Source organism: Orbicella franksi, chromosome 15, assembly GCF_964199315.1.
Source record: "Orbicella franksi chromosome 15, jaOrbFran1.1, whole genome shotgun sequence".
In the NCBI taxonomy this organism is placed as follows: Eukaryota; Metazoa; Cnidaria; class Anthozoa; order Scleractinia; family Merulinidae; genus Orbicella; species Orbicella franksi.
Window position 1 is genome coordinate 2159857 of NC_138159.1, and position 12992 is coordinate 2172848.

Below are 12992 nucleotides of genomic sequence, written 5' to 3' on the forward strand. Positions count from 1 at the left end.
AAAAATGATTACTAGTTTACTTCCGTTTGTTGACATAATACCTGCTTTGCTGTTTTTACAATTGGCGCACGGAGTTCACGAAGACGCCAGCAATACAAAAATGGATTGATACAAGAGTTGCTGAACACTAGGGTAGAAGAAAATTTCCATCCTATCTTCCAGTCCTTACTGACAGACGAAACTATATACACCGGAAAATAACAAATAATTAAAACTATGTACAAGACAAAAGTGTTCATTGCACTTCTTTTCAATCGTGTTATGTTTAAGTTGTTTTCAGCGTCAGAACGTTCCACTGCCTGTTGTTGAGCGTTAATGTGTAGCTGATGCCGACGAACAATGCGATAAATTCTGATGTAAGAAAATGTGGAAATTATAAGACAAATGACTATAAAAACGCCTATAAGAAAGATTTGTACACTTATTTTCCAAAAATAAAAAAATGGTACAAGTAAACTAATCGACCATATGATTATTAAAAGATATTTAACACGGGATTCTGTCACTAAAGTAGCATATCTCATGTGATAGTGAAGAGCCAGAAATCGATCCACAGTGATGGCTGTTATTGTCAGTAGAGAAACTCCACATAAGAAAGGTCCTATAATCTTCCAAACGTAATTAACGTAACGGTGTTTCGTAAGTTGTTGAGCGATATAAATCGGTTGAGCAATGAGACCAACAAGGAGATCTGAAACAGCGAGACTGCATAGCATAATCATGTGCGGCGTAGAGCGAATGGAAGGCGTTCTTATTATGGCGGCCAATACCAAAGCCTTGCCCAGAATGGATATGAGCATCATTGGAGCGTTGAGAATACAGTTTATGATGGTGACAGCTTCTCGAGTAGAGTTGTCTTCATTGTATGAATGATTTTCTCCCGAGCTGTTGTCGTGTAGGTCGATATTGTTCATTATCGAAACTGATTATGAATTCGTAGCGTCAGTGGTAAATTCTTGATTTAAGCTAAAATGTTGTCAAAAGTATGTTCTTTTCGTTCCGGCGAAAAGCCTGATGTCAGAAAACTGGTCAAATACTGAAGACGCCTGTACTATGATAACAACACAGTTTAGCTCTGCACCGGTTTGTGTTTCATTGTGAATATAACCCAATAGCGTTTGATTAAACTGCGGTTGATTTTTGGGAGACTTTTCAAGATGGAAATTACCTTCTATTATTCAATGCAACCTTTCATTTCCTCTATTATTCATCAAGCACCCTGCTAATGATGCCCGCCGATCTTCGAGTTATTACAACCTCAAGGAGAGCAAACAACAGCAATAAAGCATGCTAAAATTGACGATTGTGCTAAGTTTTGAGACAATGAAATAAAAATTATCTTCAACTTAGTCAGGTTATTTTGTCTGTCAATCGAATGCTCAATCAGTACTGATAACAACAAACTTTATTTCTCCCATTCAGTCCACATACCGATATTTACACTTAATTAATAAAGAGATGGGGGGTGCGGGCTGGCTTCGGAAATAACTACAAAGTCAAAGGGGGCAGGCAGGCAGTCAGTAATAGTGAACTAGTTATTGCCCTCTGTTTTACATAATAGGTTGCCATAGCAACAGTATAACCTGTAAAACGCCCTGAATTTTGGCTCAATGCTTGTTGCTTATAGCTCAAAAACGAACTTGGTGGCCTCCTTTTTTGTTGTTTAGAAAGTTGAGTTTTTTGTTTGGCAAGATTTGTATAAATGGTAAAAAGCCACTTCAAAGTTTTGAAAATTTAAAGCATTTAAAGTTAAACACATCCTATCTACGGATAATGTCGCTTAAATTCATAAAGACTTTTTTCCCATCACTTCTGACATATTACTTGCTGATATCAAACGTTCTGTTTGTTGCAGGTGCGTCAAATTATCGTACCAAGGAACTGGCTTAACAAGGTATGAATTCAGATGCTTTCAAGGGGCGTGTTCTATCCCACCAAACAATTCCGAAATGTAGGAAAGGGAGCGAATGGTAAAGAAATTAACCGCGAACAGCTCAACCCCAAATTTCCGAAAAATTTGTTTTCGAAATTCTGGACAAAAATTTCCTTTCAACGTCGCGTGAATGACCACTTTTCCGGAAAAAAAAATTCTTTCCAATTTTGGTTGAATAGAAAAAAAGTCAAGACAGTTAGTTCAGCTTTAGCCACAGAAAATAGAAAAGCGTGGGTGTTTCATAAATTACACACTCACACGCGCTTTATATTAAAACAACAACAACAACAACAGCAACCCGGAGGTGTTTAGAAATGATCGAGTCTCCCGCGCAGGCGTGGTTAAAAACGAGATAATAGATAGAAGCATGAAAGAAACACCAAGTCCTCCAAACATATGCGTGGGGAGACGAATAATTCGTTAGTAACAACGCTCTGTGAAACTTGTCGGATATACTTTGGGAAAAACAAGCTGCTATTCGTTAAACGTTAGCTTTAAAAAGTTTCTTTGTTTATCGCAGAAGAGATGAGGAGGACGCGTGGGACTGGATCCTATCTAATGATCTTGGCGAGGCACAGGTCTCCGGATATAAAAGGTACCGCGCTGACTGGTCACTAGATCTCTCTGTCTGATGTCTTGCAATCCCGGTTAAGTTTAGTCCCCGTTAACTAGATGAGACATTCTTGTATTTGATTGTGTCTATAGCTATTGAGCTATAACACTTTCTTTTAATAAAATATAAACTTTATTTCTTCACCATCTCTAAGAATACAGTTTTGATGTTGCATGCACTTTTGATGTTTTCAGCGTGGCAGACCAGGCATGGCAGCTGTTGAAGTTGTACCTCGACAGACTAGGCTCACGTGATGGACACGTGTATTACCGATGTGTCACCAGTAAACTGCTGTCAGCTGGAGCGGCTCTACCCACGTGGCTGGTGAATGATTATAAGGTGAGGAGGCATACACGGACTATCAGCTCTCGTGAGCTGATAGTCACAAAGTTGACGCAAATTTATTGAGACTTGTTTTCTGAAACCGCTCTGCCTTTCTTGTACTTTAAAATAGGGAGAAGAAACGGGTCAGGTTTAACGGTTTTAAGTTGGAATTACTTTCTCTAATGCTTCTTTTTCAGCGGGTTAATGCTTCTGAACTACTTCGCTTGTACATCAACTACGACCTACTCTTAGAAGCCGTGATGTTGGCTTTGGAATACATCGAAGCAGTGTTAGGAAATGGCAAGGAATACTTCGGACTCAAGGTGATTCATACTCTAATTTTCAGCCTTTCTTGGGGAAAAATGTGTGATTTCTTTCACTTATTCGTGCGGTACTGACAGTCGATTATTTGACTCCCAGAATGCTCTGCACGCCACCAGTCCCAGTGTGTGGCTCCCATACGCGTCTCTGGATCAACTGTTGGTGTTGTTAAAAGATGTCCAAACTGACTCGGAGCTAGCTAAGGTAGGCCGTCTTCAGTTTTACCACGAGCTTTCATAGAGCCTTTTTACTCCTCGATGAAGGTAGCGAAGAACTCTCCTTATCATATGGCTAGCTCCGTGAATGAACAAGATGAACCGCATCCTGCGCTATGATTGGCTACCCGAGCGGGCAAGATGGCGTCAACTTGCCGGTTTGGGATTACCTGCTGTGTCCGACAACAAAATAGTGTTCTTTTCTACATTGAATGATTCCTTTATTGACCAAGTTTTTTCTGTCAAGATGGCTGGATTTATCTTCATTCTTTTTTTTGCGTGTTTAAGGACCTCCACTCCGTCTCGGTCCATAAACATGCAAAGAAGATCTTGGCCAATATCCAGCCATCTTGACCACACGCTTGGTCAATAACCCGTATTTACTTAAGTCAGGTATTTCTCTATGGTGTATATCATGATGATTTGGTTTCAATCAAGACGTCTCCCCTGAGATGTCGAGATCGCAGTGTTTTTTTTAAAACTCAAGCTTTATCGTCCAAGCATTTTAGATATTAATTACGTGGTTCGTTTTTCTGCAGGCGCGAGACGAACTTACAGAGCTACTCCAAAGATTCCACGACCAAGTTGTCACAGTGTCACATGACACGACGACTGCAGAGCTGACACGAGCTCAGCGGAAGCACGCAGCAGAATCGATTCCAATACAATGACATTGATCGTGTAGTGTATAAAGTGTGAAACAGAACTGGAACAGATCTGTGTTGTGAGGAAAGACGGAATTCCGCGAAGAACTCATTCGTCTCGTTTATAGTCAATAGGCTATGTTCGTATTCTCGGTATTGGACTGGAACTAGCTTGTAACCGAGGCAAATGCAGGCAGTCTTTTTAAATGCAAATGACATTAATTTCTTTTCAAAAATATTCCCCCACATGAGCTTCCATTACAAGCTGGTTCCTCTCCAATAACGAGAATGGTATTGATATGGCCTATTCAGTTGAAGCTGTAGTGCTTTTTTTGATCAAGCCCTGTAGAAGAGCTTCCTCGCGAGAATTCGAGTCGTCGCAAGAGTACTCGCGCGAGTATTCGCAGACTTTCTTTACAATTCAGTTGAAGCTGACGTGCCTGTTTTGATTAACCCCTTTAGAAGAGTTTCCTCGCGTGCGCCCTAACAAGTCATCGCGAGAGTGCACGCGCGATTATTCGCGGGACTTTCTTTACATGTAGTCTTGAGAGAGCTTTCCTAAAAAATCGAAGATTCTTCGCATCACCTTAACGCAGGAGCCTGTTTGACGTTTAAGAATCTCTTTATGCAACCCCGTTCCCAGGCTCACTCCTTTCCCTCCCTTGTCGTACAAAGGAGAGAGAGCCTGGGGTGGAGGATACCCATGCTGCACAGCAACTTCTCACAAGTCCCGGGCTCTAAATACGAAAAAGATAGCGGTCAAGCGATCCACATCATGGGTGATCAGCATTCATTTCCCCTTACAATATAAGTGCATTACCCAGCAGACAGGTGGTGAGAATAAAGAAAGCCATCAGAGCAATGTCTTGATGCACCACCAAATTCTCGTAACTGACATTCAAATAACTGTGTGACAAATAGTAAGGAGAATATAGGTTCAATATTAGGATGCAATATACAACTTCGACACTGTTACCTACGACTATCTTTTTTTGTGAAAAAAAAACTTTTCGGTATTGTATAAATAAAACTTTTGTAATTTAGAAACCTGGGGAAAGCAGTGAGTAAATTATGACATTAAAAGTGACCTTGGAGAAGAAATTCCTCCGACCCATAGCCCACGTTCGATATATCAATATTCTAAAATGGCTTCGAGACTTTCAGGACAAAATTTCAATTTTCGAGTTGCCTTCTGCCTCTGTATCAAAACGAGTCTACGTAACTTATTTTTGCAGGAAGACTCGTTTTGAAGCAGAGGCAAAAGATAACAAGGAAATGGCTTATTTTTTTTTTAACTTTCTTTTGCCTCTGAATTCCCAAAAGAGACTTGGATAGAAAGAAAAGACCACCAAATCAGGAGCCCATTACCCTGACTAAATATAGAAGTTTGTCCTGAAAGCCTCGGAGCCATGTTAGAATATTGATTTATCGAACGTGGCCTATCCCTCTGACACCCAGGGTTTAGAAAATCCAAAAACAGAGGCCCAATATAAAAAAACAACCTTCCTTGGGTAATTTTTTATATTTCAGTTCCCGAAAAGGTTAATTTTATCCACCTGAAATATTGGCAGATTATATTTAACCTTTGTAAGGATCACGTGCCGTTACTTTTTTCTTTTATTGGATGAGTCCTGGCCCTCTGCAATCTCCCTTCTCCTCCACAGTAACTGCTCTTCTTGATGCAACTGAAGCGCGGTCAGTAACCGTGAGAAAGGTGGGGTAAATAGGATGTAGTATCAAAACGAAAAAGACCACGTTTCAAAAGAATAAAAGAAGTGCATTTGGCAAAACCAGACGGTGCTTCCACTTATTTTTAGCAAATCCATGATGACGCTCTCTAAAGACATGAAAGGGCACTCAATCTTAGGGAATTTTTATTACAAGAACTACAATAATGATTGTCGATCCAATATTCTTTATTTGCGAGTCCTTGCCAATACAGCAGAACACGTGCCAATGACGTCACTGATCATTTCTTTTATAAATCTCGTTCGATGATTCGTTCGCAGATCGGTGGCGCAGTGAGACAATCTTTATGGCGGAAGACTCGAGGCATTTCACAGACATCAAAGATATTCGGCCCGGCATAAAAAACTTACACTGTTTATTCATAGTTTTGGAAGTCGGTAAGCCTGCCCTGTCCTGTGACTCGCTCCCTGTTTGAACTGAAGCTAAATTCACGGCTATTTCTTGTAGGGAAGCCCACCAAAACGAAAGATGCTCATGTTGTACGGGCATGCCGTGTAGCCGACAAAACAGGCTCGATTACCGTGTCTGTTTGGGATGAAGTCGGCGAAATTCTTCAACCAGGAGATATCATTAAGTTTGTTCGAGGGTAAGGAAGGCATTCTTGGCCTTGTGTTGTGATCTTTTTGATTGCGGAATATTTTTCTCAATTCTCAAATCGTGAGGTTTCAAGTTTCGTCGTTGTGCATAAATTAGCGAACAAGGAATTTCCGGGGGTCGGTGCTCCAGTTCTCTAGCGACTGTCGCGGCAAAACAGGCTAATTCGGAATGCAAATGGCCGTAAAACACAGCCATTTTTGGTAAATTTTCAATTTCGAACTCTATTGGCAAAAGAGAGCATCAATTGTCTTGAACAGTGAAATTTGTAGCGGAAAGATCGGGGTTGAAGGGGAGGGGAGGGTGATTTGTTATCGTAACTAAATTGAGGGTTTTTCCAGTATGATTAACCGTTTTAGAAATGTCACAAGGTTTATGGTCGAAATTGTGAGCAAAAAAGTATAGAAAGATTACTTCCTTGTAGCTGGTAAAGAAATGGGGGAAGTTTATTTCTTTTTTTTGGTGGGGGGGGGGGGGGATGGGTAAGAGGGAAGGATTCTTGAGGCTTGAACGGTGTCAGTGTGATACAGTTTAGAACAAATCGGACATACTGGGACCCAGTTATTCTTAGTTCAAAAGCATGACGTTTGAGTGAAAAAAAATTTCCTTGAGGCTTTTAGGTTTCTGCAACCTTCTTGTTGAAATCTATATGTAGGCATGCCATTGTTTTCATTCTTCACTGTCGTCTCTGTGTATAAGGTTTTTTTTTTTTTCACTGTAAAATTACCATTCAACTTTCATTTGATTAGTCAAACACCAGGGCTAGGTTGTTCGAAAGCTGATTAACGCTAACCCAGGATTAACAGTTAATTGAAATATAAAATTTCTATTGTAAAAAGATGTTTTTGACCACTTATGTTTTGCGTAGTTTAAGATTACTCAAGCTCAAAACTGAAGGAAAAACAACACAAACAGAAAACCCCACTGAAAAATCACAAACTGAAATTATAATTCTTGTTAATCCTGGGTTAGCTTAAATCAGGCTTTGAACAACCCAGACCAGGATGTCAACCACAGACCTGAGTTAGAACCACTTTGTATATACAGCACACAAACAACGCCATATGAACATACTGCACAATAGCTTTCATTTGAATGGTCACATACACTAAGGTTTCATCTACAGTTTTTAAAACAGTTCTAACCACCTTGTACAGCACATAAACAGTACTACATGAAAGTACTGCTCAGTAGCTTTCATTTGAATGGTTACATACTAGGGTTTCATCCAGAAACTAAAAAGTTAGAACCACCTTGTACAGCATAATAAACAGTATTACATGAAGGTGCTGCTCAATAGCTTTCATTTGAATAGTCACACACTAGGGTTTCATCCACAGATTTAGAAAGAATAAGAACAGCCTTGTACAGCGTGGTGAATATTATGAAATGAACATTTTGTAATCTTTGAAGCTGTGTAAGAAGCTAAAGTACTAAAGAAATGCTTCTAGTTTTGTACAACTATTTATCTTTAGCCAATTAACTCATTGAGAGAGTGCTGATGGTTCTTAGCACAGTCCGGATTTTCCTTTCTCTGACCACAGTCTTTGTAACATGGGTGCGATATGTGTGGAACTTGAACAGGTCAACATAAAAATATAAGAGTGCCCTCATTAAAAAAGTAGTTTTAGAGAGAAGAAAAAATAAAATAGTTATTTACTGGCTTAGGGTTGGCAAATAACATACATTTACATGTATCAATCCATGGGGCAGAGATAACTTATTGCCTAACTTTCCCTTAGGTATTCTTCATTATGGAAAGGAAGCTTAACCTTGTACACAGGCAGGGCAGGGTACTTGGAGAAGGTTGGCGAGTAAGTGTATCATTAATGACTTGATCCTCTGGTTAATTGAAAGTAAAGAATAGCAGGTTTCTCTGCAGGTTTGCATAAGAGATAACAGTTCAGGAGATTAAGTTACAGTTGAACCCCTATTATATGGCCACCCTTGGGGAAATGGGAGGTGGCCGCTTAATAGGGGTTTGCCAGGAATTAGCATGAAGTGTATCATATAGACAACGTTTGTTTATTCTGTAAGGTCTGCTGTGTTTTCCCTCCAAGCAAGAGGGCATCAGAAATTGTGAGAAGGTCTACTGTCTGCACATAAAATGTTTCAAGCATTAATATAATTGAAACATATAAAAAAATTTAATCTTAGATATTTTTTAAACACAGGATATACCTTCCAGTAATAAAGCCCCCCAACCGATCATAGCGAAGTGTATTTGCACAATAAACTTGTATGTTGTCTTCTATTCCACTTCAGAAAAAAGGGCACAAAAATCCTTTTGAAGAAATGAAAGCATTGTCATAATAATTCTGTTTGTTTTTAGTTTCTGCATGGTGTTTTGTGAGCAGCCAAACATGAGTGATCCTCATGCAGAATTTCTTCAGCAGTATAAACAGGTACTCTGAACAATCAATTGATAGTAGTGGTCGTGATGAAGTGATATTATAAATTGTGAAATGTGAGGTGCGTGCACAAGTTTAGCTTCCCTCAGCAGGGTAGGAAGTAGGGATCAACTACTCCCTTATACGGGCTATATGGGAACCATAAAATCCCACTTAAAAGCCCACCTAGTTATAAGCCCCCCTGAATATAAGCCCTTCTATTTGCTAACAGATATATTATTTTGGATATAAGCCAGGTATAAGCCCATCTGATGTATAAGTGCGTTCCTTTTGCGTGTCTTTACAAAGATCAAAATTTTTAATCCAAAGTTATAGGCTAATAGGGTAATAATAGGTTAATACGGCAATAGGGTAATAAAGGTAATAGGTCTTAATGTAATGGTATGTTAGCATTAATTTGTTTCTCAGCTACGTTTTATCCCATCATTCCAAAACATTTTTTTATATTCCACTTGTATGCCTCTCTGGATATAAACCCCCTGTTTGTAAGCCCACCCAAGACCCCTTATGAAGGTACATAAGCCCAGCGCTTTAATGTGAGATTTTAAGGTATGTGAGGTCCCAAAGGGGATGGCTTTTTAGCCATTTTGGTCAGAAATAGGGTATCAATTTTGGCCATTTTGGTGTCAAATAGGGTATCGTTTTTTGCACTTAAGTCTTGGAATGGTTATTCATTTTAGAAGAACCTGGCACACTAACTCTTTCGTCATTATCGATAAGGCTATTAACAAAAGCCCTTCACAATGCCTTCATCATAGTTCTGAACTAGGGAACTAATATTATAAGGCAGGTCTGAAAATAGGGTATCAAATTTTTCGTCAGGTCATAAATAGGGTGGTGAAATGTAATTAGGGTGAGGGTTATAGAAAGCAGGCCACACACCTCCACCCAATTTTTCTAGGAATATTCACCCAAGCTCAGCAGTAACCTAGTATGAGTGTAAGATCTAGCCAAATGTTTCTGGTAAATGTTGAGAGAGGATATATCACTGAAAGCTTTTATTTTACATTTTATGAGCAACATACATGCATTACTAATATGCTTGAGCTGTTTGAGGACAGGGAAATCAGTTTTGCTACCATGGCATTTTCACAAAAGATTCCCAGTTGAAATGAAAATGGCTCCAAGGCAGATCTCGGTGTCTCAGGCTCATACAAACTATGAGTTGAACTTACCTCACATCTCAAACATAAGCGAACTACGCATACCTAGTTTATATGCATGTATTTTGTGTATACACATATGGCCATATGTGTACATATGTCTCTTTGTTATGCATTCCCATAAGTTTCTGTAGAGCTCTTTATTTTTCAGTTAACTTTACAAGGGAGCTTTAACTTCAACAGAAGACATTTGTATGTTCTAGTTTGAATTTAAGTTACAGTTAAAACGTTTAACATTGGTCAGTTTTATATACTTCTGTTCTAAGGAAGGCATGGTGGCCTCATGGTTAGTGCACTTGTCTCCAGATCAAGTGGTCTAGGTTCAAGCCCTACCTGGGGACATTGTGTTGTGTTCTTGAGCAAGACACTTTACTCTCATAGTGCCTCTCTCCACCCAGGTGTATAAATGGGTACCAGTGAACTTGGGGATAACCCTACGATGAACCAGCATCCCATCCAGGGGGGAGTAGAAATACTCCCAGTCACTTCATGCAACAGAAACCAGGATACGCTCTGGCTTGATGGGCCACTTGGCTCGTATTCAGACTTTACTTTACCTTACCTTTAAATTGTTTGCCCTAGTGTCCCTGTCTGGTACATTTTACATTTTAGGTTCAATTTCCACCGCTCTCTACAAGTGGTATCTGTTAGGGGTCAAATAAAGCTCGAGCCACACCCAGATCGGTCTCCTTTAGGGGTTTAATTCAAGTGTTTTGACAAGCATCCCCAACCTATTCACTTGGGAGTCCCCTCTTGGGGGAAATAATCACATATCTTGAACCAAGCCCTTCATTGCTAGGCTTTTTACATGTTTTTCAGAATCTTCAGCAAGGTGATCAAGGGAAAAACTCACCCAACACTCCAACCACGACTGCAACATCAACATCTTCCATGCCTCTGCGGAATCAAAACCATAATACGGAACACTTGCCTATAACGCCCCCTCCAAACAATCACCATTCAGCTGTGGGGTCAAATTCAGGAGCTCACAGATTCCACCCCTACAACAGACATGATGTTTCGAGCTCCCAGGGAGGTGCGCTGGCCAAAGTAGATGCATCACGCGACCCAAGGTTAAAATTGCGGGGCAACAATGGTGCCGGTAATGGGAATGGAAATGTTAGCAGTTTTATGCTGGCTCCGTCCAATGGTAACAATGGACATCATAACAGTGATCTAAGTGTGCGTAATGTCATAAACACTAGTCGGGATCCACGGACTCGCAGATGATACACATTGTAGTTAGGATTGCTAATATATATATAGATATTTCTTGCACATTTCAGTATTAATTAGTGAAAAAATTATTCAGATGCTTTTGTATTTTGTACAGTGCATGTATGAAATTTGCTGGTAATAAAATTAAATAGGTTTTTCTTTCTTATTTTAACAAAAATAAAATTATTACATAGTACAATTTGGAACAAAAGATCCTTTCAAGTCTCCATGCATTTCTTAAAGTAGGAAGAGTTCTAATGTGAAAAAAGCCCTCCCTGCTGGTCTCTGTGGAGGCGCAGTGGTCTCATGGTTAGTGCGATTGGCTCCAGATTGTGTGGTCTGGGTTCAATCGCTGGCCGGGGACATTGTGTTGTGTTCTTGGGCAAGACACTTTCCCCTCACAGTGCCTCTCTCAACCCAGGTGTATAAATGGGTACTGGCGAACGTAATGCTGGAGGATAACCCTGCGATGGCCTAACATCCCATCCAGGGGAGAGTAGAATTACTCCCAGTCACTTCATGCCACTGAAACCGTGATAAGCACTGGCCTGATGGGCCACTTAGCTGGTATACAGATTTTACCTACCGTTTACCTACTTGTCTTCATTTGTTTCCAGTAGAAATATCCAGTAGAAATATCCATTTCTTATTGTCAATAGTACTGAAAGTGACCCCCCAGGGGGGTTACTCCCAGTAAAATTGGTGTGGCGTGTCGCCTGATTCCTAAACCCTTGCCCTATTTAAGACTCAAAGATGTGATTTCCCCTACCCTATTTGACCTGATCAAAAATTTTATACCCATTTAAGATCTGACCCTTAAATAAATACCTTGTTTTAGACCTGCCTTATAAGTAGTCCCCTAGTTGACACCAGTGTTAAAGGCAATGTTTATAATATGCTTTTATTAGGTAGGATAACTTCTTCTAGAAAAACATACCCAACTCACATTGCAACTTGCGTTGCGTTGCGTTGCGTTACGTTGTTGCGTTACTAAAGAAATACTAAAAATCCCTTCTAGCATCTCCGTCTTACCAGGCTCATTTTCTAAGTTGTTAATCAATATGGTAAGACTTTTTAAAGAGTGGATCAGCTTGTGCAAACCAGAGCAAACATTATTAATAAGGGATTGGTCTAAAAGCATTGGGGGATCGGTGGGAGTGGAGATGGGGTGGGTCATCAGTTTTTGAGACCTTTGCGGTGAGGGGTGGGTCGTTCTTTTCAGCTGCCCGTGAGGGGTGGGTCATCCTGGTTTAAAACAGGAATTGGAACACATTTGACACAATTCACAACAGAGGTAACTCCTTCAAGTTCTAGACGACGAAAATGTTTTGGGCCGTAGCTGAAAAAGTACAAGGGGCTGGTGTACAATAGAGATGGCAATCTCATGTATTTATAAAATTTGTACGAAAGCTAAGAAGTCTAACGGAATAAGCCAGAGAGTTCCAGGGCTGAAATTTTCAAAATACTGCACTCTTCGACATGCTGGTCTTCAAGAACACCAAATGGCCAACTTGTGTCTACATTTGTCCCTAAGGGTACGGGACACAGGTTGATGGATCGAGGACTCACACCCTTGGGCCTGGGACTCGTAGTTTACTGGCCGTGTGAGTAACAGAACTCACTAAAGCGTTTTTCTAGATGGATCACTGTTCCTCGCGTAGTGAGGCTGGAGGCCGAGTGTGAAAGATTTAGGGTATGGACACAACTTAAAGTTGCAAGAGTAAAAGAAAACATTATTTTTAGATAAAAGAAAACTTTTTTAGATGACAAACTAAAAGATGTCATGTTTTATAGGGGGTGGATCATG

General features: G+C 40.1%; 3 protein-coding genes across 3 annotated transcripts in view; 2 read left to right on the forward strand and 1 right to left on the reverse strand.

Moving 5' to 3' along the window:
- Positions 1-5971, forward strand: part of LOC145469907 (nuclear pore complex protein Nup160-like) — a 67578-nt gene extending 61607 nt beyond the window's left edge. The window contains exons 33-38 of the mRNA XM_081453721.1: positions 1856-1894; positions 2454-2528; positions 2741-2885; positions 3068-3193; positions 3291-3395; positions 3946-5971. Of these exons, the coding sequence (XP_081309847.1) occupies positions 1856-1894; positions 2454-2528; positions 2741-2885; positions 3068-3193; positions 3291-3395; positions 3946-4077 (622 nt within the window). The 3' untranslated portion in view covers positions 4078-5971. The remainder of the gene's footprint in view (positions 1-1855; positions 1895-2453; positions 2529-2740; positions 2886-3067; positions 3194-3290; positions 3396-3945) is intronic.
- On the reverse strand, positions 12-1717 carry LOC145469917 (melanocortin receptor 4-like). The gene has a single exon (XM_081453731.1). The coding sequence runs from the start codon at positions 912-914 to the stop codon at positions 12-14; it is 903 nt and encodes a 300-aa protein (XP_081309857.1). The 5' UTR covers positions 915-1717.
- Positions 5972-6037: 66 nt separating the features above from the next.
- LOC145469922 (uncharacterized) lies at positions 6038-11381 on the forward strand. Its single transcript, XM_081453735.1, has 5 exons — positions 6038-6176; positions 6247-6385; positions 8136-8207; positions 8726-8798; positions 10787-11381. The coding sequence occupies exons 1-5, from the start codon at positions 6086-6088 to the stop codon at positions 11195-11197; spliced, it is 786 nt and encodes a 261-aa protein (XP_081309861.1). The 5' UTR covers positions 6038-6085; the 3' UTR covers positions 11198-11381.
- The last annotated feature ends 1611 nt before the right edge of the window (positions 11382-12992 follow it).